The 25409-nt window shown below is 41.2% G+C and overlaps 1 protein-coding gene across 2 annotated transcripts in view; it reads right to left on the reverse strand.

Moving 5' to 3' along the window:
- The window catches only part of kctd16b (potassium channel tetramerization domain containing 16b), a 71360-nt gene that overhangs the window by 43528 nt on the left and 2423 nt on the right, over positions 1 to 25409 (reverse strand). Inside the window, exon 1 of one of the 2 annotated variants that reach the window (XM_040149671.1) lies at positions 24041 to 24878. In XM_040149671.1, coding sequence (XP_040005605.1) covers positions 24041 to 24878 — 838 coding nt within the window. Of the gene's footprint in view, positions 1 to 24032; positions 24879 to 25409 lie in introns of those variants that run through there. The other variant, XM_040149672.1, reaches the window with a different exon arrangement.

Consider the following 25409-nt stretch of genomic DNA (forward strand, 5'->3'; position numbering starts at 1 on the left):
CTTCTTTGCTGGAAACAACTGCGTTCTGCTGCTAGAAAGCCGTGATGAAAGCTATGAGACTGAACAGACTGTAGAACAAAAACAATGAGCTGAAAGACACTGAAAAGCGCTGTCTCGCAGAGGGGAACTGCCGGGTCGTGTAATTATTTCTTGTGTGTTCTTTATGCCTTTCCATTACAAGTAGACATTTGACCCATAGTCAATATAAAAATTAAATACCAAACACTGAGTAAAAGGTACAGTAAAAAAGAATAGAACATCTTAAAATCAGCTCAGGCTTCACTTTGAAATATCTCTGATACAAAATCACTGTACAATCACTTATTCGTTAAAGGTTGTAGGAAATTAAATGTGTCTATCGCCGAGTCTGTGGAGCTTTGGTTAATGGGGTTCTTCAATGAACACACAAGAAGACAGGACATATTTGATGCTATTTGTTCTGTGGAGCATTTTTAAATATTGCAGGGGGGACTATTACAAGGAGCAACCACAGTGAGATGTTAGATGGTGAGGTGCCGCCCCATGAGCATATTTAGACAGGCTCCTACTGCAGTCTGCGCATCCTTCACTGAGGGAGCTGCTGATTTTTTGGCAATGTATATTGGCCCTTGCCCAGTAATAAATAGCCACTAAATACCCTGTGACAACTTCTGCGACGAGGTGGCAATAGTGATATTCCTCTCTAGTGTTCAGTATTGAATAAGGCCAGATCAATATTCATATATGACAACGGATTTATGTATCAGCCACAATGTGCCGCAGCCTGTGATCTCTATCAGTTTGACAATGCATTTTCATGATAACAGTCACGGAAAGGAAAAGAAAGGAAAGGAAAGGAAAGGAAAAGGAATCGACGGAGAAAAGCGCGAGTGCAAAGTGCATTATTCAGTTGGGTATGTATAAGTAGCATTGAGTGGTAAACATCATGCAAGTCAAAGTAAAACGAAGAAGGCATTAAACAAACCTGCAAATACCAAGCAAAGCCTGACAGAATGCACCTCAGACAGAGCTAGAGCAGCTGTCACTTTTTTTCCTTAAAAAAACACTGACAGGGTGATGGTCAGACTCCCCTTTACGAAACAGCAGAGTCTAACTACGCTTTACCAAGTGTTGCAAGAAGGTGGACTCTCTCTCCGAAGAGAGCACTCTAGACAGGAGGGTCAGGTAATTGCACAAAATGTCTCAATCATGTCTATTCTTGGCACTACAGACTTGCACTGTGAGCTAACATTCATCAAATGTGATCATCCAGTCACTCATTGATGTCAGGCAGACAGTCAGCGCTTATCCAATCATGTATTTACATACAAATTAGTTTGTCCCTTGGTGGCAGCGGCTTGTGTAATTTCGTGCTTTTATGCAAATCAAGTTCACATGAAATTCATAAGTTGAACCAACGTCGTAGTTCAGCAAACATTATACAGTCACCCAATACAGAGATGAGGACACATACAGTAATTACAGCTGACATTTTTCCTGATGACATAAAATGACTGAGGGTTACAGCGTACAGTATATTAGGTGCACTGTGGGACTGTGCACCTAATATAATAGATAGACTGTAGAAAAACCTCTTTAATTCATGAGACAAGCTATGAATTTAATAACCTACTTAAACAGTTGTAAATTCTGTGCGAAGAAATATGTAAAAAAATATAAATATATATAAATATATATGAGAGCAGTCGGAGTGCATAATGGCTTTTCATTTTACCTTAACAGCTTACTGATTACAGCTGTATATTTGAAGATGAAGTATAGCACTGTTACTGCAGGACTATCCAAACCTGTCTCTTTCCCCGAATCTCTCTTTTGCTCGCTTTCCTTATACAGCACCTTGCATTCGATTACACAATACTGCAGGTCAAAACGGGTCACTGAATTAATGAGAGCAGAACAGGCTTTCCTATTCAAATAAATAATGGATTACCTGGCACTGTCAGGATGGCAGTTATACAATGTTTGCTGATACTTACATGCTTTTATTGCAAAGGACATATATGTTGGAATAAATGTACATTAAAATGTCAGTACTCAACTTTACTGTATTATGACATGACATTTTGTTAGCTTAACAAAGCATTATTGTCAAACAGGCGGCGAGTGAAGTAGCCAGGTACCTTACTGGTGTTTAGAGTGTTTCAATACAAAAAAGGCAGTTTCAGTGGTTCAAATGCATCTGCAGCTTTCCTCACACTTGATTTATCAACCATCAGCATGAATTCCGGCCGTTCACGCCCTGCAGCAGATGTTCACATCGGGCCCAGGAATTTGTTCACTCTGAAAGGATCACGTGTGCATATGTGAATGGAGCTCATGTCCCGCACCCCTCATTTTACAGTGCTTTTATGACATTGTCTGATGTTGTCTATATTTATTCAGTTTTTAATGTACTCCGTCTAATATTACGCAGCATTGCGAGTGTCAAAGGGGGACAATTTCAAGGTGTAATTGTGTAATGACTGAAACTCACAAAGTTGATAGAAAGATTTCTTTAAACATGGTGCATTCATGTAAATATCATCACAATTAACATTCAGGGGAATAATAATATTCAAAATAAGGAAAAACTGAAATTCTCCTTCAATAACTCTCTCTAACAGTGTGCTTACTTATGCACCAGGCGATCTCTTTTGTGTTCATTTCTATTCTGGGCCCCAAGCTGGGTGCTGCAAAATCAGGATGAAACATCTGCACTATATATCTCTTTCACTGTACGCTATGAAGCTAGAGGTCCCCAGAGCAGGCTGAGACGTACATAAATTGAATTCAATAGAGAATTACATTTTGGACAAGACATTTCCTCAAGCCATCAGCACTGGTATCATAATGTACAAAAGGCGCCCAGTGTGTTTCAGCAAGAACAATCACGACTTCAAAGGCCCCCACCCTAACAGCAACTGCAAAAAATCATTGTCATGCAAACCTCAAGGTTATGTCCTCCTGAAAGGTTCTATACCGAAGAGTTTCTTTTGGATCCTTTCAGACCAGTGTTCATTTTGAGGCAGCTTAATTTCTCTTTTTCATCTTCTCTTTTCACAGTGTCCCACTGGATCCCTGATCATGTTGTGTACCCATAGACAATAAGAATGGGAGGAATATTTTATATCTCTAAGCAGCTTTTTGGGGGCAGAGCATCGATGAAGCTGTAATTTTCAAACGTAGTGAGTCTTTCCGTTGCAAATCTAGGAGATTGAGATGACATGACACAGTTATAAAGATCATGTCTCTCTGGTTACCTGACAGATGCCATTTGCCACCAACTCTCTGGTTTACATACTAGGGCTGCAACTGACAATTATTTTCATTATTAATCTGCCAATTATTTTTTTGATCATTTCATCAATTATTTTGTCTCTAAAACGCCTCAGGACAGTGAAAAATTAGTTCGCAAAGACCAAGGTGAAATTTTCACATCTTGTTCTTTGTTCTTTGTTCTGTGTGGGCGAGTGTGGCTCAGAAAGGTAGAGCCGGTCGTCCACTAACCGGAAGGTTGGTGGTTCGATCCGTGGCTCCTCCAGTCTGCATGTCAAAGTGTCCTTGGACAAGATACTGAACCCCAAATTGCCCCCGATGTATCATCTGTGTGTGTGTGTGTGTGTGTGTGTGTGTGTGTGTGTGTGTGTGTGTGTGTGTGTGTGTATGTGTAGAAAGTCCTGAATGTATAGAAAAGGGCGCTGTATGAATGTGTGTGTAAAGCGCTTTGAGTGGTCCATAAGACTAGAAAAGCACTATGTAAGTGCAGTCCATTCTCCATGCAGTCTATTTGGTCAAAGTCCAAAGATACCTTCAAGTATGAAATCATCAAATCCTCATATTTTAGAAGCTAGAAACAGTAAATATTTGGCAATTTTATAAGAATGATTATTTGATTATCAAAATTGTTGCTGATTAATTTTCTGTTAGTTGATTAATCGACTAATCGTTCCAGCTCTAAAACATACTATTCTGTACCATATACTATATACAACTTGCAGGCGTGAAATGAAGTAAGTACTTTTAGACTTGATGTGATTACATCTGTATTTTCCTATTTCAACATACCTGTACCATATGACACATTCACATTTCAAAGGTGACTTGGTAACTATTTGGGAAAATTTACAATTTCCCTCTTATTCACCAATTCACACACATACTCACACACCAGCAGCAGCAAGCTAGCATGCAAGGTGCTGGCATAGCCATCGGTAGCAACTTGGGTTGAGCGACTTGTTCAAGGACATTTCAACACTCGGAAAGGAGGAGCTAAAGATGGATCCACAAACTGCGTGATTAATGTATGACCTGCTCTACCTCCTGAGCCAGAGCTGCCCAACTTGTATGTACATTTTATACTGTAGAAAGGTTTAAAAAATGTACGACGTCATGTAATATGATTATTACATACAATAACCTCTGTAACAGTCTGTCTTTCATTGTCTGTGCCTCTGCATTTCTGTCTTTCTCTCTGCATTGCACATGTGAATTCATATGTATCTGTGTATTTCTGTGTGTGTGTGTGTGTGTGTGTGTGTGTGTGTGTGTGTGTGTGTGTGTGTGTGTGTGTGTGTGTGTGTATGCATACAGTATGTGTACCATTTCCTCTGCCATTGTGAGCTGTAGAGTGGCGGGACTCTCCAGAGGCACTGCCACCCAGTAGCTTCCCTGTCAGGGTGCTGCCTTATCTGATGATCCATGGGCATGTGAGGCAGCAGTGAAAGCCAGCCCCTGTAGTGGAAATATCACTTGATGATACCAGATCAAAACCCCTCTCTTTCATGACACGACCTTGCGATTTATGGTGCGTATAATGCTGGGGTTGCATGGGGGAAACTTCCAGGTGAGACAGAGATTATACAGGTTGACTTGAACTGATGTTTGTGTCAGCTGGAAAAAATCCTAAGGGGTGGAAGTGAATGAATAATTATCTCCCCCACTGTTGAGGTGCCTTTGAGAAATGCTTGTAACTTATAACTGCCCCTGTGGAGTGCCTTAGATGTAAATGGCAGAAGACTGTTGACTGCAGTCCTGAAAAAGAGTGGTGAATAAAGGCTAAAACTTTTCTTTAGGTAAATGTGCTTAAAACAACACAAACCAGACAACTTTTTCTTGTTAAAAACGAATTATTGTGCTCCTTTTGTATTAAACTTTAAGCTGAAACGGTGCACAACTTTCTTTCTTTCTTAAAGCCACATGGCAGCATTCAGAGATTCGTCACACCTCTAGCTAAACAACAGCATCCCATTGTGCACTTTGAGCGGCGATGGGGAGCCAGACAGGAAGCTATTGTAGATTATTGGTTGTGTTGCACCACTCATTCCGCAGTATGAATCTCAGTATATTTGCCCTGTTAGAATTGATTTTAAAAAAGACTTAAAACCTGGAATGAACAAGGACTCAAAGAACTTGAAATCTCTCGCAGCAAGACATGAAGCAGAGCACCAGTTCAGCCAAGTTAAAACTAAGCTTTTACATGCAACATTGTACTAATGAAAGATACCATTAGATAAAGTTCAATTTAATTGTCCAGGCATGTAATAATAAAGTATGCCTCCATAGGTATGAAACAAAATAAGGACCTGCAGCCAGGTGTGTCAGTTTCAAAGTTATTCTCAACTAAATTCAAAAACAGACTCAACATCTCTTGCCACAAAGGCTTCCTGACCTCGCCGTACCAAAATGAAGTCATACTGGCTCGCATTCATCACACCATAACCAAATTGATCACGGGAAGTCTTCCGCTCAGCGTGAATGCACGAAGTCATCACTTCAGTTGGCTGGTAGCTGCATAGAGTGTATGAGAGGCATCCATTCACATTAGCACCCCATCCACTCATACCACATAACTCACACTCTCTCTGGACTACTCCATACTGTTAATGGATTCCTGTCTTACCATAAGCAGTAGGGTGTGTGTGGGTGTGTGCATGTGGGATTGGGTGCTCAGTAAAGCAGTGTGTTCCAAAATGTCCTGCCTCATTTTCTGGATGTTTGGTTGGCAGTGAAAAGTCTGCTGATTAAAGCATCTGAATTACCACTTTCTCCTGTGGTCATTTGGTGTCTGACTCGCATGAGCAAGCACATGAATCCACATGAGCACAGATGCAAACAGAATCATTAGCTACATAAACTATAAATGTAGTAAATACAAACAGACAGGCATGAAACATTAATACAATCTCTGGTCAGTTATTTAGTGTATGCTGCAGACAGACGCACGCAAACACACGTGACAATTTCATCCCGAAAATTGAAGTTTACAGTGGGATGCATTTCTATCTGTGTTCACAGGAAGACAAGAATAAATCGCTGCCACATAGACAGAATGGAAGAAACACCCACACAAATTGAAACAACCCAAAATCCTAAACTTGCACTCCAAAATCATAAGATCAATTTTAGAACAAAATCCACAAAGCAAACCAACAAAAATCTACATATTCACCAGGAGAAAAAAGAAAAACAATAGAAATGACGGGATATTAAAAGACAACATCATGCCAGCGCCATTGCCCTGAGAGATCATAGTTGAGATTTGCCTCTATTCTTGCCAATAAATCAAGTGCATCCTCAGTTGGTAATGGGATCGCCCAAGACTGTGACAATGTAAAGAAACGGTAATTTGCCTTCCAGCCCTCAGCAATGATCATCAGCTTTGGGCATTACATGTGCATTAAAAGAGTACTCCACTCATTTAGTATTGCACTTCAGTAACATTTTGGGATTTGCGAAGTACAGTTAAAAAAAAAAAAGGATTAAGATCGAAGCAGCAGAACCAGAGACATCATCTTTTTATTCCACATTTTCCTTGTCGAATACTTGCACCTACATTGCCCATAATGCAACTTAACAGTCAGAGATTTGGGTGTGTAATGGTTGAAGCAGCTAATGCAGCCTAAGGCCACTAGCCTCAAGCAGAGATGAAGAGCGGGCTATAGAGGTCTGGTAAGCTCACTTCTTTCTAAATTCACGCCCCCTCAAAATGTAGCTATGCATTGGAGCTATGTGTCTATGGAGATATTATGTGGAGACCGCAAGAACTGTAGGTCATCAACTCTGGTTACGTGTTTTTTCTCCTACATGTTTCAGATGCAGTGGAGATTGTTAATTGTGAAAACTTCAAGAAAGAACAGCTCTGTCATCACCTTTTCAGTAACATGACATATTTAATTGTCTAGCAAGGCCATAAACTTGCTCTCTAAGAATGTAAACAGTTATTCTGGGGTCTTTAAGAGTAAGTTATGCTTAATGATATACAACGCATCCTTGTAGTTTTGCAGTGGTACTATCAGTGGTTGAAATCCAACACTGAACTATCAATGAATTCCTGTACCAGGGAGCGTCTATGGCGCGGTTCCTGTAAACTGTGACAAGCAAGTATATTTTATAGGGTGTTAGAGCTTTCCCTTTATAACAGTGTGAGAAACTCAGATATCTGGAAAGAGCTCAGAGTAGAATTGCTGCTTATTTGCATTAAAAGGAGCCAGTTAAAGTGGATGGGTATCTGATCATGTTGCTGGTAGGATGCCTCCCTGTGGAGATATTCCGGGAATGTCCACCTGACAGGAGACCTCTTGGCTACATGCGTAGTTTGCTTGAGCTGCACTGGATGGATGCATGCTCGGTCTTCTTGTCCTGTATCAATTCTGCAATTGTAGTGTTAGCTACAATACAGAAGTAACCAAGGACTCAGCATACCTTAGGTCATCATTACCAGTGCCATGTCAAAGGCTAAAGGTCAAAGGCAGGCACAGGTCACTTCTTTACAGGGTCAGATAGCTTGTAATGAATAACTTTCTGTAGCAGGAACTCCTCTGGGGGAAGACGTAGTAAGAAACACACAGCCTCTTGCTTTTTTAAATTATTCTTTTCCTGTGTTTCCATGTAAGCAGAGTGTACACCAGCTATTAGATGATGGAGGCTCACTCTGGGGCCACTAGATTAAAATGCCAGATAAAATGCTTTCAGAATAGCTTTGTGTGGTAGAAATTAAAGTTGTTAAAGTTATTTTGCAGTGGAATGTGCCTTAGCTTGCAAATAAGATAAAATACAATAAGATAAACTATATCAGTTGCTGGAGGGACCTGAGAAATTGTTCAAATGTGACCTTTTTATTCCCCAACTTTTCTCTTTTCACACTTGAGCAGTGGTGCCTCCTAATTGAGTGTAGAAATACACCTAACAAGGAACCCAGCCTCACGTACAAATGACTCCCAGTCCCACTTATCCCCCTTGTGTTGACCTTTAGAGGTTTATATTACAGCCTCACAGAGAACTGAAATGTACAGGCGGTTAGGCCAAGTATTTATGTTAAATATGCTTCAATGTTAGAGTAGCAAGCTGAGGGTAATTCTATTTCTATTTCTCTTGCTTGAGCTGACTCTACTGCTCTCTCTTTACTAGCAGTAACCAATAAGGATCCAGTGAAGCAACAACAGAAAAAAATGAAGCCAATGGTGCAGAGTGAAGAGGAGCTGAAGATAAAATCGAACGGAATAAGAAGGACCAGCAGGACTTTTGTTTTGACTGCAAACAACCAAATAAAGAGACACAAGTAGATAAAGACAGAGCATTGCAAGCAATGGTTACCTACCACACGGAAGACGAGGGCTAAATCACAGCAAACCCCAGCTCTTGCAGGAAGGAAAAGGCAGAGAATAGGCAGGTATGGAAAGAAGAATAGACAGAAAGAGACAAGGGCCTGGAGCAGTGAAAAGAGCACCAACCAAACACTCCAATCTAGCTGTCAGAGGGAAACATTCAGGGAAAGAAAGACAGGAATAGAGGTGGGTTAATAAGAGAAAGGGCTATAGAGTGAGAAAGAGGCTAAGAGCACTGAGGGCAACGAAAGCCAGAGCAATCAAAAACATCTGCCGGCAGCTCCAGAGCTGGCAGCTTCACCACTCTGTGCGCTCCAGGTGAGATGTTTGAAATCAGTGAACACCAGCCAGAGATTGTTTATGAAAGACAGAAGGCTGAGCTCTTGGCCTAACACCTTGATGCTGTAAATGCTCCAGAGAAAACCAAAACATATCTGATCTGCACAGCTGGCATAGAATCAAATGCTCAAAGCAGCAGCAGATACAGAACAGGAAGGTGAAGCTAAGAAGAAAAACAAAAAAATCCCCGGAAAAAAACGTGCTCATGGCATATGTACTTGATGCCTACTTGTATTTTCAAACCAAAACATATTTTTATACTGCCAGTGAGCCACATCAAAGCATGTAGTTGTATTTCTGCATCCTGTTTGTTATCCACGATGGATTTGTTCGCACTCAGTTGTCTCCACTGCCCATACCTTAAAAAATGGTAAGAACCAAAAGGCATAGAGACACTGAAACCATCACTAGAGATTAAGCTGTGCTCCTTAGTAGATATTGCATGCATGTGTGTGTGTGTGTGTGTGTATGTAATATTATTTTTCCCCTACTCTTCTTTTTTCTCTTCTTCCATTCAAATGGCACATAATGTGCCATTTGTTGTCATAATAATTTTACATGCTGTATGCTGGACATCAAATACCCAGAAGGCCAATGTGGTGTATTTAACAGCACAGCGTTGAGGTGCTCTGAGTGCTACAGCAAGAACACAAACCACCTGATCAGAGAGCTACAATTCAAAAACCAAACAAGGCAAAGTCCTGTAATGCCCTTGAGGAGTTAAGGTATTAACAAATGAACCAAAAGAAAAACTTTAAAAAGGTTTTGACTTCCATAGAAAACTCTCGTCAACAAACATTCCCTGAATATTTATTCTGAAACTTTAGTTTTGGCTCATTGGTTGACTAACACAAAAAAAGGAAGTACGCAGACTTCATATTTTTCTTTGACTTTGTCTGTTTTTGAACCTATTTTTGGTTTGTTTGCCTGCACAATCCGGCACATGTCTCGTCTTTTGCTTGGGAAAACAAAAAACAAAACAAAAAATAGAGGAAAAGAGCTTCTCCAGAGGGTGAGAGATGTCTGAGGATGGAAAGCAAAGTGACATTTGTTATTGGGTGTTGCATGAAAACAGGGGAGTGAGATCTGAAAAGGCCAGTGTCCTCTATTCCACCTCACGCACACACTCAAAAACATGCAAAACACACAATGAACTAATCAAGATGAATGAGATTTGCTCTTCAAGGAGAACATGTCATTATATAATGAGACAACTACATTATTTCTCTGATACCACCATTTTAATACATTGAAGTGTACTGTGTGTGTGTGTGTGTGTGTGTGTGTGTGTGTGTGTGTGAAGGAAGAAAGAGAGAATCTTAGTGATTAAGGGGGATCGTTGCACCTAAATGTCAGCCTGTAACAACTGTAATTGGCTAAATTAGTTTCTGAAGTGATGGATGTTGATAATTGTCTTGCTCCATTTGCTTGTTTCTCATCCCAGCACACACACGAGCGTGGTCATGTACAAATGAGGCGTCCCGTGCACCAGAGATCAGATCTAGACTTTCAATCTGGCTGGAGCCTGCATGCATACACAAACATTGGTCTGCAGACTGGAGTGCTGGTTTGTGTTGCTACACTGGCTGTTTTGACTTAGGGAGACACACATTGCTTACTAATCCCTCTAAAGCTTTAGCCAGGTTAATCTTGTAGTAAACAATGTGTCTCTGGGCTCAACTGTGCCGTCTGATCTTATCTGCATAATGTGTGTGAGTGTGCATGTTTGTGTTTGTGCATATGTACCATCGAGTGTGTACGCCCTGATGTGCTTGCTTTTGTCCTGCAAAACCAATTTACCAATGTGCCTCCTGTCTGCAGACCATAATCGCACAGGTTCACAGCCAGCAAACGATTATCTACACACAGCTAATACAGGCTTGTGTGGTTATGAGACCATTATACAGATAGTATGTGTACATAGGACCCCAGGTAGCAACCCATTACTTTTACAAACAAACAGACGGGACCCCTGTGTGGCTGCCACAGACTGTGCAGTCTTCTGTGAACAGCACTCAATAATTCATTACACCGTGAACAGTAAACAGGAATACAGTCTTGATGGGATGATAGAGGACGCTCTCCTTTTCTATAAATCATCTTCACTATGAGACAGAAAATACCGAGTCACAGACTCTTCAGGTCCACTGGATGTTTGATCAAGCATAGCCAGATGACATCAACCGATCTGATACTGATGTTTCCTTCTTTATTTGATAGAGTCCCAACTCTTTTGGTAACCAAAAAGCCAATAAGTGATGTTTTTTTTGCTGTTGTTTTTTTTTACTCTAACGTGTGTAATGCTTTCTTTTCCACGGATCTGTTAAAAGAATTCTATTCATTGTGTATTAGAAACAATAACTCATAAAATTCCTTTGCTTTATATTGTCCTGCCTACTCCCTGTGGGTGCTTGCATAGTCTGTATATCATTGCAAAGCATCTCCTCCAAGTTCTTCACATCTTCACATTTGCAAGAAACTCAAACTATTGTTCAAATGTGAGGAGAAAGAGATAATATTCGATCTGCAATAAACTGTTATTATTCAAAGTGGTTAAGCACAACAGGCCTTGCATTCTAGTGGGGAAGCTTTCCTAAAATGCACTGTTCCTGCATGCCTTGTTACCCATCAGTAAATATGGCTAATATAACTGTTTTTCTTTGCTAATGGCAAATGAGGAAAACTGGTGAGCCATGCTTAATGGAAAATCATGTTACCAAACTAAATAAAAATGAATGTATGGATCCATTTTGGATTTCATGCCCAAGATAGAAAAAATCTTGGATAAATGTTATAGGAGGAGTGCTGTTTTAATCCAAGCTAGGTTTTCAAAAACCACCAGTTGGCTGTTTCTAAAATGTACTTGTGACCAATATTAAATATCTCTTAGGTTCCATGTTATAAAGAACAACAGTGTCTACACTTTCTCAGGACGAACTCCTGGGTTCAGGTGCTAACTCTGATCTCGCCTCTGAGACATTTGACCGGTTCAGTCTTAAAAGGGAGCCACAGATGGAAGCAAAGAGATTACTAACAGATTCATGAAGATGTTTTGGGCCATGAGGTGGTTCAAAGTGCAGCTAAGTAAGAGCATGGTGTTTCTTATATTTTTGTGTGCTTGGTGTGTATCACTTTGCCAGGAACCCAGAGGAATTAAATAAAATTCGTCTCATCCATCAGGTAAAATTCTAAGAGTTAAATCTCTCATTCCCCCTCCTCTTCTTGCTTTACATTAATAGGCAGAAGGGATTCAACACCACAGCGGGGGATATTGTGGATATCTATAGACACAGCAAGTGTGTTTAAGTGTGAAGTCTGATCTATAATCTCTCTAATGGGTCATTTTTCATCGGGGAGCTGTTTATTTAAGTTAACCTCCAAGTGTGTGTGTTTGTGGGAGGAGGAGGGGGGGCTGTGTGTTTTACTGTACGTGTGTGTTTTAATGGACAGGGAGCTTCACAGCCACTTAGGAATGAAATGGTGATGACAGTATGCTCTAGCAAGCAGCCAAGTACTATGAAATGACACCAAGGGATTACTTATGAGACGCAGTAGTGGAGTTTGGAATCATCCTCTGCAGTGGCACAACTTCAGGTACTGTCTGATGTCATGCTATAGACTATTTAGCTATGTTAACGCAGTATAAAGTTATTTTTGACCATCAAAATTAGATATAAAGGGCCCAAACACTGCTCTCGTGACTTATGCCTGTAATTATTAAAATTAATAATCAATCTCAGGTGTCAGTTGGATAAGATTTATGCAATGTCACTGCGACAGCCTGAGATCAATTATTTGTCACATCCTTAACAACTCCCCCACCCATTTTTTCATACTCTTGCCTCAGTGTCTGTTAATCCTGCCTGAGATTTTTGGTTCTTTGTATGACCTTTATTTGTGTCCTTAACTGTGTCAGTAATGAAAATAAATTGAAATTGATGCAAACAACCTTCTCCCCTCTACTACAAATGAGAAAAAGCAACCGTGATATTATATTTATATGACACAGTAAGACTCATTGGGCTTTTATCACAAGTTACCATAGGTGGTTTCAGTAATTTTCTCCAGAGTTAATTTTCTCTGCAGTTGCTACGTTAGTACGTTAGAGCTTTTTTAACAGACATAAAGACTTTATTTTCACTTACAAATTAAATACCACTGACATTCTGCCATAGGAAGCTATAAAGCACTTCGGAAAGAAATTATAGTGTTATGACCATAAACTCAATCAAGCTGTGGACCACTGCTTTGTGAGTGACAATGTGGGATTCTAATGAGGCACATATGAATAAGGAATGATCCAAAACACGATCAACCTGTGAAGTCTCACCATGAAGTTTAAGTACAAATAGTCTGAATATTGACTGGCTGTTTCCTCAGTCACGCTATGTTTAGACAGAAGAAGATGAATGAGGTAGAGGCAAGTACAGATAAATTTTTTAATTTAACATTTATTTAACCAAGAAAAGTCTGATTTGAGATTAAAGATCTCTTTTACAAGAGCGTCTTCGCCAAGAGGGGCTTCAGCAAAACAGGATTGCAAACATACATATAGCAATTTACAATGAAAATGAATGAATTATAGAATCATAAAACATAAAAACATTCATCACAAGTCATTAGTCAAAACTTCTACAGCCAGATGGGCCAGCGTCCAAGTCATTTAGAATTACTTTAAATGCACCCAGTGAGACCCGATCTCTAAGATTCAGGTAATTTTGCAACTGATTCAAAGCAGAGGGAGCGGCATACTTAAACGCCCTTTTCCCAGTTCACTGTGGGCTTTAGTGACAAATGGTCGAAATAAATCCTGGGAGTAAAGACAAGAACTTCCTATACTTTATTCTGAAGGATGTAGATCCATAGGTAAGATGGAAGCAGATGAAGAATAGCCTTATAAATAAAAATATGCCAATGGTTAAGTCTATGGGTGGACAAGGCAGAACATCCAACCCGAGCAACGCTCGATGCTGATTAATTGCTTTAAGATATGTAATAAACCTCAGTGCTCCATGGTAAACGGTATCCAGCGCTGTAAGCATTGCAAATATGCATACATGTATATAACATCGCCATAGTCCAGCATAGACATAAAGGTTGTGGCAAGTCTTGTTGTGGCCTCCAAGGAAAATAAACACCCAAATTCAACTTCAGTGTTTTTCACCATTTGCTGACTGTGCGGCATAAAAGAGCGAGAATCTTTAACTATAAGTCCTAGATATTTGGTTTGAGATATAGACTCAATATCAGAGCCCTGAAAACTGATGATAAATGGTTGGTGAAGTGGCTTTGATTATGCATTTGAAAGTGTTGTTTTGTCAGCATTCAAAACCAAGTTTTAAATTACACAAGGTACATTGTACAGTAGTAAAAGCTAGTTGTAGCTAACAAAGAGCCTGGTTTGGTGTAGACGCAGAGTAGTATATCACAGTATCAACTGCATAAAAGGGTAAATTCATTGGAAACATTTTGATCTAGACCGTTGACATATATATAATGATTAAGAGTGGTCCCAAGACCGATCCCTGGGGCACACCCGTGGATACACTAACTGAGCTAGAAGTGATACCTTCTGCCTCAACGCACTGAGATCTGCCTGATAGATCATTTTCAAACCAACAGACAGTTTGTTCGGAAAGTCCTACACTAATAAGTCTTTACTTCAATATTGCATGATCCACAGTATCAAAAGCCTTAGACAAGTCGATAAAAAGTGCTGCACAATGTTGCTTGTTGTCTAAGGATTCAATAAAGTCATTTATTACTTTTAAGGCTGCTGTGGTAGTGCTGTGTTTTTTCCTAAAACCTGATTTGAAGTCAGATAAGATATTCTTAGTAGATAAAAGCTCTTTCAGTTGTTCACTCACAAGGGATTCCAGAACCTTAACGAGGACAGATGGTTTGGAGATGGGCGTGTAATTGTTTAAGACTGTAGGGTCACCCCTTTAACAAGGGAAGAACAAAGGCAGATTTCCATATTATAGGAATTTCGTTAGTGTCCAGAGAGAGATTAGAAAGATGTGTCAAAGGTGGTGCAATAAAATGAGCTGCAAGCTTTAGAAAGTAAGGCTCCAAATTATCAGGGCCGGGCAATTTTCTAGTGTTCAAAAGTTTTAGGGCTTTATGCACCTCTGAGACTGTGACCAGATTAAAACTAAAGGATTGAGTTACCATAACATGACCGTCAGAACAAACACTAGGGGAATTAGTGGCAATGAGTAATGTTGAGAGAATTGAACAAGAAACCAGATACAGCGAAATGCTCAGTAAAACAACCAAGCATTTCGGCCTTATCAGAGATTTTATGTGAGTCCTTAACAATGCATGGAGGAAGCTCTTTGCCATTTTTATTTCCAGCTAAGGATTTAATTGCCTTCCAATATTTCAAGTTTCGGTGAGGTAACATTAAGCTTTGGCTTTTCTGATTGCAACTGTGCATGCCCTGCGCAGTCATCTGAAAAGCAGCCGGTAAGTTGGATAAATCTGGAGTGAATCATGCATTGTTTCAGCCTTTAACTCTGTACTTTTTGAGGGGAGCATGCTTGTCAACAATTTCACTTAAACCATCATAAAAGAATTTCCAGGCATTTTCAACATCAACAATAAGATTTAGTTTTCTCCAAATCCAGAAAAACAGGTCACAAACAAACCCTTGTTCCGTAAAATGTTTCATATCACGCTTAATAATAATGCATGGCTTGGTTTGTGGCAACAATGCTGGTCACTGTCATTTGTGAATACATTTGTGAATAAAGGATCAGCTGTGTATTTATTATTATTATTTATGAGGAACATTTGTTAGGATTAGATCAACTAGAGATGATTTGTCAGGACATTTCACATTAGGTCTAGTTGGACTATCAGAGAAATTTAATATTCATTGTCGTTAGCAGCTGCATTAAAGAGAGTGACTTCACTGACAGCTTAATGTGTCCTGTAGCAACCAACGACGGTGCTGTGGAGAGAATTAGAGAATGCCAGTTCAACAGCTAAAAATTTGAATTGCTAACTGGTACTCACTGATTTAGAGAGAAGCATGTTCATGTGAAACTTATTTTTGAGAAAGATTGCAAATGAGGAGCTTAGCCAACTGAGGAGAGAAGAAGAAAAAAAAAAACAGTGAGACAAAATAACCCACATACAAAATCACTACCAAAACACTTGTGTAGATTTATATTTTGTGCCTTCGTTTGCCTGTCATGATAGCTTATGCCATGTTGATTTTTACAAAGTCTGTTGTCTCTGCTGTCAAGAGAAAAAATGGTCAAAATGTAATAGTCATAATTTAGCAGTGGGTTGGTGTTGCGAGAACAGACACAACGCCACAACCTGGAAACATGGGTTCAAGCTACCATTGCTGGTAAAAATGTGCCCTACAAACACCAGATGTTCATTGCTGCACGTGAGCTTGCTTTTTGACACCTGTGACATGACAAAAACAATATTTATGTATGTGAAATGCAACAACTGAAAATCAAGTTTTTGCTGACTTTTAAGTGGTTTAACATGAACCCTTGCTACAGTGATATGAAAGTGTACTCCCAGTTCTAGCCACTCAACTGTGACATCACTATGGGGATCAATAAATTTAACATTTTGGATGTTGTAAAATATTCAGAATATTCAGAAATAAACAGCTTTAAAAAGTCTACGTTAAGGTTTCTCAGAAATTCACTGAAAAACACCAATCATGATTTGAGTACTTTTTAAAAATATATAAAAGAGAACATACAAATTTTAAGAAAAAAAAAGTGTTTCTTCAAAAGGCAATAATTGATTTCTGACAACTAGGGCCACTAGGGGTTACAAAGCCACCAAAACACATTTGGAAGTAAACTTAACATAAGCTATCCAAAACACTGCCGCAACTTTGCAAAAGGAGAGTTTTCCAAGACAGTCAACAACATCTTTTTGAACAGCAAAGAATGATATCTCTGTATGTGAGTATCTTGTATAGTAAGTAGACTAAACGTACCTCTTCTAGACAAAGGTATATGTGCCAAAGTGACATGTGAGTAAACTGGTCCAAGAAGTAATTCAATTTGGGCTTAATTTGCCAATGTATAGGAGTTTCTCTATTACTATCTGAATTTCTCAAACTGGATGTATATCCTTTTTTGTGTCAGATCCTCTGTTTGAGAAACTTTAACAAATGGCAGCAGGTGTTAATGTGAACTGTGACATGCACTCCCACAGTGGGAACAGCCGTTGGTATGATTAGGCGATGCAATTACCGATGTGATAGAAATTCTATGCATCCTTTACATTGTGTTTCCAGGCAGTCTGGACTCGCACATAGAGGGGCTATTAAGGCATTGATGCATTGCAGCAGCCAGCTGGTGGGTTGAGCGAGTGAGGAGGCTCTCCAGCAGCAGTTTCTGTCATTATGGCAACGCTGCACACCTTGTCGCACCGCAGAGCACTTATTCCAACACAACAGAGGAAGAGCATCACCGTTATATCAACTGTGCCTACCACTGCAGAGAGAATAAAGTGTCAAGAGTCACAGAAGAGGAGAAAATGGGCTGATAGATGGCGAGGAGAGGAGGGAGTCACAGAGGGCTTAGGTGAGCTTGTTGTTGATGTTGGAGTTCGTTCTCTTTTCTTTTTCTCTCTTGCTCCCTCTCTCACTCTTCCAAAGCTCTGTAGTTCCCCATATCCTCCAGAGGCCGAGGATTATGGGAATATACACTACGTAGCTCCACTAAGCTTCCAGGGGAGAAGGTCAAGGGGAGGCTAGATAAACAAGAAAGTCTATCTTCTTTCCATATGACCCACTTGCCCTATATTCATTCATTCTTCTGTAGTGTCCTCCCCTTACTTTGATATAACCCTAGCTGCACCTCCTACTGTGAAGTGGAGACGAGACGCAAAATCAATCAAAAACCTGCAATATGAACGCAAACAAATATATTGTTTCCAGATAGGATTACTTTATATTGATTTCCATGAAAAAGCTATTTTCATCTAACTCACTTGCTTTAATATATGTACTGTAACTTACTTTCTGTCATCTTGAAAAGGTGAATAAACTCAATTTCAGAAGTGAAAATTTAGTTCATTTTCTGTCTACCCTTAGATACATTTGGTGTTTCGCTCTCAATCACCCACCCCTTCCATTGCTCTCCTCCACAGATCACATTTTCCCCCTTTCTGTTGCTGCTTTGAATTAGTCATCCTTTTTGAGAAACGGGATTTAACAGTCAACGTAAAGCAGTTTTTTTTTATATCATTTTGCTGAGGAACGGAAAGGGTCATCTGTGCTTTCAAGTTTTCACAACTCTCTCTGCAGTCTTGCCTCAGTCAGAAGTCTCCTCCTCGCCTGCAGCTTGTACAAAATGCAGAAGGTCAGAGGCACGCTCGCATCAGTTTTATCTATCTGTTCTTCTGCATGAACCCTCCAAAGCAACACATCAGTGTGAAAGGGAGCAAAAAGAAGCACCCACCGTATGTTTGCTTCAGTTTGTTGATTTTTTTATTTATTCATATGTGAATACAGTATACTGTAGCAGATCCTTTCTTTTTTTTATTTAAATTTGTTTGAGACTACTAAAGAGACTACATAACTGCAGATGGAAGCTCTGCACCTCCAATAAGAGACCATCAACCAGCTTGCTTACAGGGTCAGCACACACTTAAAAAGGCTAAATATGCGTCATCTTTTCAAATTCTCATTTTTAAATAGTATATATGTAAATAGCGGAAACTTAATTCTTAATGATGTCACTTTCATGGATCTGGACTTGCTTTTATACTCGTAACCTTGATTTGATTGCATTTGCTGTTGATTTTATGTGGCTTTTGTGATAGTGTAGCGGTAGTTACTATCAGTTGTATTAAATATGATAGCAGTACTTGAATTGACGATGTACTACTTTTTGTAGTTGCATTTAGAAAATCTCAATAAATGGAACAAACTTAGTAGAACTTGTAATACAGTAGCAATAGTCGTAGTCAAAGGAGTAGCATCACCAGTAGTCATAGTAGCTTTAGAGGCTTTAGTAAGAAGATAGTATTTTTCTCCTCTTTCATAAATCAAACAGTGTTCTCCGCCTGCTTCCTCTCTCCTTCCTTTTAGTCTCAGTCTGAATAATGCAGAGTTGAGGCGTGCGGTGGTGGACTCCCCTGTGGAGCTGAGGCCAGGGTAGCAGCTGTCCTTATCAAGACTCTCCTCAGAACTGTCACGGCCTGTCTGCTCCTCGGCTAATCACTTCCTACAGGCCTGCAGCATGGGACCGCCGCTGCTAATGTCGTCACCGACCGGGCTGGGAGAGGCTCGCAGGAAGAGTGTGATGTAGTTTCTTAAGGTGATTGGTATTTGTGTCTACAAGTGTGTGTGTGTGTGTGTGTGTGTGTGTGTGTGTGTGTGTGTGTGTGTGTGTGTGTGTGTGTGTGTGTGTGTGTGTGTGTGTGAGAGAGAGAGGGGTTGGTGGAGTGCAGGTGTGTTTAGCTAGCGGCTCAACGGGTGTGCAAATGCCTCAGGTAGTGCATCATAACCATTACCATAACCCCTTTCTTCCCACCTGCCAAAACACATTTGCCACACAAGGAGTTACTCATCCGTGTGTAACAAGCTAATGGCACAGTGTGTCACACACCAGTACACATGGTCACATCAAAGTGGCCATTTGTAATGTGGCATGTTCAGCTGAGGTAAAAAATAAAGCCAGGGGAAATACATCCTGAGCCAAAACATATAATTTTCCTATCCTCTCGGCAGATTTTAGAAATGTTTCCTTTTTTGCCTCACAGAGGATGTTGTGTTCAAAGGTTCTGTGGCAGTAGGCTCCATCAGGCCCTGCGGTGAGTACCACCTACCCAACTGTCCACCGAGATGATAATTATCGGTCACTCCAGCTATGCAAAAAAATGGTAAATACATTTGCCTTCTGGGGTTTTTAGAGGCCATCTACAATTTGAATAGCCACAAGCAGAAAAGAGATTCACGGGTACGATCAGAGGCGTGTAGGCTCCAGAGCAATAGATAAGAAGCAAAACAAGGATTGAAAGAGATAAAGGAGGTTCAGGTGAGGAAACGTTAAGCTTGTAAGTGGAAGTTGACAAGGTTGTGTCATTCAAACTAGGAACAGAAAGTGAATGATTGAGACTCTCAGTTACCTTTAAAACTACTGTTGTTGTAACCTTAAGCAAAGTACTTTAGCCCAAATGCATCCGGCTCCATTTTGGAGGCCCCATGGAAGTTTTTTTAAATAATATAATAACAAGATACCTGAAAAAAAGTTTGTTTGTGAAGGGTAGGCAGATTTATTAATGCGCCATGATAAAGAGAATCCTCTATTCAGGTCAGTTTATCCCCAAATTTAGCTTTTTGTGACACCGTGGACTCTAACTGCCAACTGTCCAGCAGGCTACTTTAGTAAAGCAACCAGTGTGAGAGTTAATAGCAGATGACTCACAATCACAAATGCCAAATCAGATGTGTCAAAAAGGCAGATACATTATGTGGCCAATAGTATATGGACACGGGAACATCACACCCATATGTGATTGTTGCACATTTCATTACAAAACACTGGGCATTAATATGATGGCATAACAGCCTCTACTCTTCTGGAAGCTTTCCACTAGATTTTTGAACCCGACTGCATGGATTTATTCCCAGTCAGCCACAGGAGCATCAGTTAGGTTGGCCACTGAAGTTGCGCTAAGGCCTGGCCCATGGCTGATGTGCCATTACATCCTAAAGATGTTTAGTGGGGTTATTGTCAAGGGTCTGTGCAGGCTAGGCACGTTTTTCCACACAAAGTCAGAAAGATTTGTTCTTTATGGACTTTGCTTCGTGCAGAGAGGCTTTGTCATGTTGAAATGGGAAAATACCTTACCTAAAATGTCAGCACAATTTTAAAAGCCCACTGTTGCCTGACACATGCCCAGAACATGAAAACAGCACCAGACCAAAGGTTCACAAAAGTACATGAGCGTATTTTTGGCTATAAAATACATTTAGCTTGTCAAAATGTTGACAAGACCCAATCACAATGTGAGAAGCACAATGAGTTGCCAAAGTTGCCCAAGACCTCAGGACCTTCAATATAAGAGGAGACAACCAATTGACAGGGGCCACCAATTAAGAAAGACAAACACACTGGCAATGCATAATAAGGAAAGGCACAAACAGAAAATGGAAGATAAAATACATAAAATGTAGAATGAGAAGGTAGGTAAGCAATCATGGAGGTGGACAAGCAGACAGACAGAGTTTTGAATAAGAGGCAAGACAGGAGGCGTGACAGTGCACTGAGGCATTTAAAGGCAACTGGTGCCGCCGGGCTGCTCCTTGCCCCTGCAGCGCACAGAGCAAAATGAACTGAGACAAGAGAGGAAAGGCAGGTATGATTGACTACGGCGAAATGAGAAGAGAGAAAAGAGAAGGAAGTTGAGGAAGAGGGAGGATGGGCAGGGAGCAGTTGTTGTTTGTCAGTAAGCAAAAACAGGTCTGCAAATGCAGCCCACAGTTGCACTGCCATATTTTCCATAAGCAAGGTTTGTGTGTGTGTGTGTGTGTGTGTGTGTGTGTGTGTGTGTGTGTGCGTGCGTGCGTGTGTGCGTGTATGTAGGTGTGTGTGTGTGTGTCTGTCTGTCTGTCTGTCTCTCTGTATGAGTGTGAGAGTCTGTATGTCACCAGCTCTCACCAACACTTGATTTGGCTTGTTAGCACTACTTCTGGGGGTTATGAGAGCCAAAAGCCATCCAGTCGTTGTAACTGCTTCATGCGGGTCATTAATGCGGAGCTCATTTAGCCCGTAGCCAGCACAGAGAATTATTCTCATGTGTTTTTTTTACTCCTGTTTGCTCGGCGACCATGTGATCATTTGACTTGTTTGATTTATAGTAGCTGGCAGTGGTTTTCCCTAAGGCACAGCTCAGTGGTTTCTAACCAGCAGTCCTGGACCCCATCCCAGTCATTACAAGGAAGTGTTTGAAACAGATGACTGAAATATATTTTTGGGATGTGAAGAATTTGCCAGACTATGCCAGTTGTTAGTTGCAATGCTAGTCTAGATGTTTGCATTTCAGCCCATAACTGTTTTACTTTCCAAACATCTGGAGGAGGAGACACTGAAATGAATGTGCATAGTCAGAAGAACTTGGTTAGATGTCTTACTTCTTGAACTGAAAAGTGTTACCCATGAATAGGAAACAGTGTCCACCACTTCACTACAACTGCCAAAAGTACCCAAAAGGCTGCTGTAATCACAAACTACAGGCAAATGAGGTTGGAACAGGAATTTAGAGTTAATAAAGTTAATAGACAAACCACTTTGTATGGTTGTTGTGTTTTGAAGTTTGATAAGACAGTTTGGGACCCCAATGGACGTTACAAGTAAAGTCTGCATACAGTATTCAAATGTAAAGGAAAACCACACCTATTCAGTACCTAACACACGCCAACAAGAGAGAGACGAGACGAGTCAGTGTCACAACTCTTGTTTGAATTAAAATAACCCTATTTTATACATCGATGTAACTATAAGAGTGGAAACTCTTACTCTGTGTTATTAGTAACTACCGTGATAGCTGGCTACACACTTTGATGTCAGTACTGTTGGCAGCTTCTCCAGTTTTATTTGTAGCAATAGTCAGCACATTGTTGTCTTGCTTATGTAACAAGACTTGATTTGATCTTCTGGGATGTTAACACAGAAAACATGTAGTAGCTATGGGAACCATATTTACGATCGAAACGGGGTCAAGTAGTAGTTTCAAATATTCATAAAGACATGGTGTACTTCCGGTATAACATACATTTGGCAGTCGTACAAAAAAGCCGAGTTTATTCTGTTTTTTGTGATTCACAAGTCAGACTACTACGTGTGGCACTTAGTCATGTTGTCGGACCCTATTAATGTGGGTCTCCATACAGGTTACAGCAATAAAAAATGGAACTGTGCTTTCTTTATTCTACGCATGGAAAATATAGAGTTTAATTTTCAAGGGGCTATTTTTTTCTCAATATTTAATGCCATCTCAAAAATGGCTGCTGCTACTGATTGAGGGATTATTCTACGGAAAGGTTTGTAATATAATATCCAATTAGTTTTTACGGTTACTAAGACCTTAAGCACATTGACAGTATCTCTTACACTCTGCCTGTTTTATGGCAGCTCCACTGTGGCAGCCATCGAAGAGTTTGTGATAAATTATACACTGTCAGATCACATAATATGGATTATTTTGTTGCACCATAAAATCTTACAAGAGTCAACATAAAAGTCATGACGATCCCTTCTTCGCTTCCACTCTCGCACTGCCAGATTCGTGTCAGCTAGTGATCAATGGAAGGAAAGCAACAGGAAAGCCAGAAGGAAATGCAAGAAGCTGAAAGGACGGCCGGGATAAAAGCAGAGAGGGGGTTGGTTCAGAAAATTTCACCATGATGAAAAATGGCAGGCCCAGGACAAACCGTTGCTCTGATGATTACTGTGACTCAGATGGGAGTGGGTTTCTTAAAATCTGGTTAAATCTTATGAAAAATAAACTAGCCCGCAAGAGCGAACTGAATGCTGCAACATGCTGTAAGAGGTTCGAACGCACTGAGATAAAAACACGGACTAGCCTTTCTGTTACGTGTTTGCTGCTAAGGTTCTCTGCTTCCGGGGAGAGATAACAACACCTTGGCTTAACCCCAATTACCAGGAGTGATCTCTAATTGGTTCTGTTCCACATGGCTCAGACAAAACTTCAGACACTAGTGGAGCATGTAAGTTTGACTGTGCCTGTGCTTGGCTTTTGACCGGGGTGATGCAGGCTACCTACAGTGGAAAACCGCCCACAGCGCTTTTACAATCCCTGTGTTTGTGCTATGCACTAATATGGTTTTTTACAGCCTCTTTCGACTCTGTCCAAGAAAAACCACTGACAAAGGGACGAGGAACAGGCACACTGTAGGCCAGGTGTAGACAGTCCGTAGCAGTCACTACCATGAGGTGTGTTCACCCGCACATTCAAAAGAGACCGTCCTCTGCCAGAAACGCCCTTCCATCCCCACCACCAGATGTTTCTCTGGTGCCAGCACGAGCAACCCAAGTGCGCCTCCTAGCGGTGGCTCCGAGTATGTGTGCGTGCGCTTGAATGTCAAAGGCAAACGTGTCACTTACGGTAGAAGACGTACTCCGTGTAGCTGGACCAGATCTTGTCCTCTGTGTGCTGGTTGACGAACGAGGCTGTGACTGACGAGTTGCAGGCCACCATTTGGAAGCCGCATTCCGACAGCATGTCAAAAGCCCTCTCCAGGTGCTTGAACTTGAGGTAAAACCGGGAGGTGTACCGATCCGGGGTCCTGTCCGGGTCCCGGCTCTCGTTCAGGGTCTCCCCAAAAACTTCTTTAGCCAGGGCCACCCGCCCGCATATAAGTATCCGAGGTACCCTCCTGAACTTGGCGTCGGTCTGACTCTCTCGGCCCATGGTGCACGACCCCCGGTAACCCACCGTGATGAAGCCGCTCTTTCTGTCCGCGGGGACGAGGGAGGGCGGCGGGCACTGCCGGTGGTCGCTGCCCTGGGACCCATCTTCGTAATCGCTGTGAAAGTAGTCGTCCGGGCTGTGCTTGACGTCCTCGGGGGTCAGCAGCTTCACCAGGTCGGGCAGCTGGAAGTACTCCGCCTCTTTCCGGAGCCTCCCTTTCTCCGGGAAGTGGTCCGGGAGGACGACTTGCTTGTCCCGGAGGTAGTCCAACACATACCGGAATAAAAACCCGTCTCTGTCGATGAAATAACGGCCCTTGGGGTCTCTCGCCAAGTCATTTGATGCGTCTTTTTTGGAGGAGAATAGCTTACTGAGTAACGAGTTCGGGGTGCTCACCAAAGTTGAGTGACGCGTGTAATAAACCTGCCCCCCTACGTTTAATTCAACAACATCTGGGAAACTGTTCTGAACTGATGCCTGCTCTTTGGGGTTAGTCCTACAGTTTCCACTCAGCGCCATCCTTTCCGTCATGAACAGCTACAGACAGGCTTGGACACCTATTTCTAAAGCAAGTTTTAAAAAAAGAGAAAGAAAAGAAAAAACGAACAAAAAAGCAACTGATCGGTGTAAAAAAAAAAAAGAAAAAAAGTTGCTTAAGCTGTGTCCTCGTTTATTCTGCGCGGCGGGGCCCCCAACTTCATCTCAGAGTCATCTGAATGAGCATCGTTCATCGATCCAGTGCCATTATCACCTACCGGTCTTTAGCAGTTGTCGAAAATGAGGGGGGGGGGGCAGTCCGGGGCGTCCCTCTGTGAATGTTCAACGAAACAGACCGAGACCGGGGGGACAACGGAGGAGGAAAGAATCGGAATCAGTGCTGCGAGAGAGGTGGGATGTATCCGGACGCATCAGAAGGTTGCATCAGTGGCTGTCGGACTCCCGTCTTGCTTGCCTTTTTTTCCCTCTTAGAGTAGGCTAATATGCAACAAATTAAAAAAAAAAAAAGAACAAATCCCTCTGCACACACGCACAAAACCAGAAATTTGCGCAGTGGGACTGGCC

This window comes from Xiphias gladius, chromosome 17 (genome assembly GCF_016859285.1).
Source record: "Xiphias gladius isolate SHS-SW01 ecotype Sanya breed wild chromosome 17, ASM1685928v1, whole genome shotgun sequence".
Taxonomy (NCBI): domain Eukaryota; kingdom Metazoa; phylum Chordata; class Actinopteri; order Istiophoriformes; family Xiphiidae; genus Xiphias; species Xiphias gladius.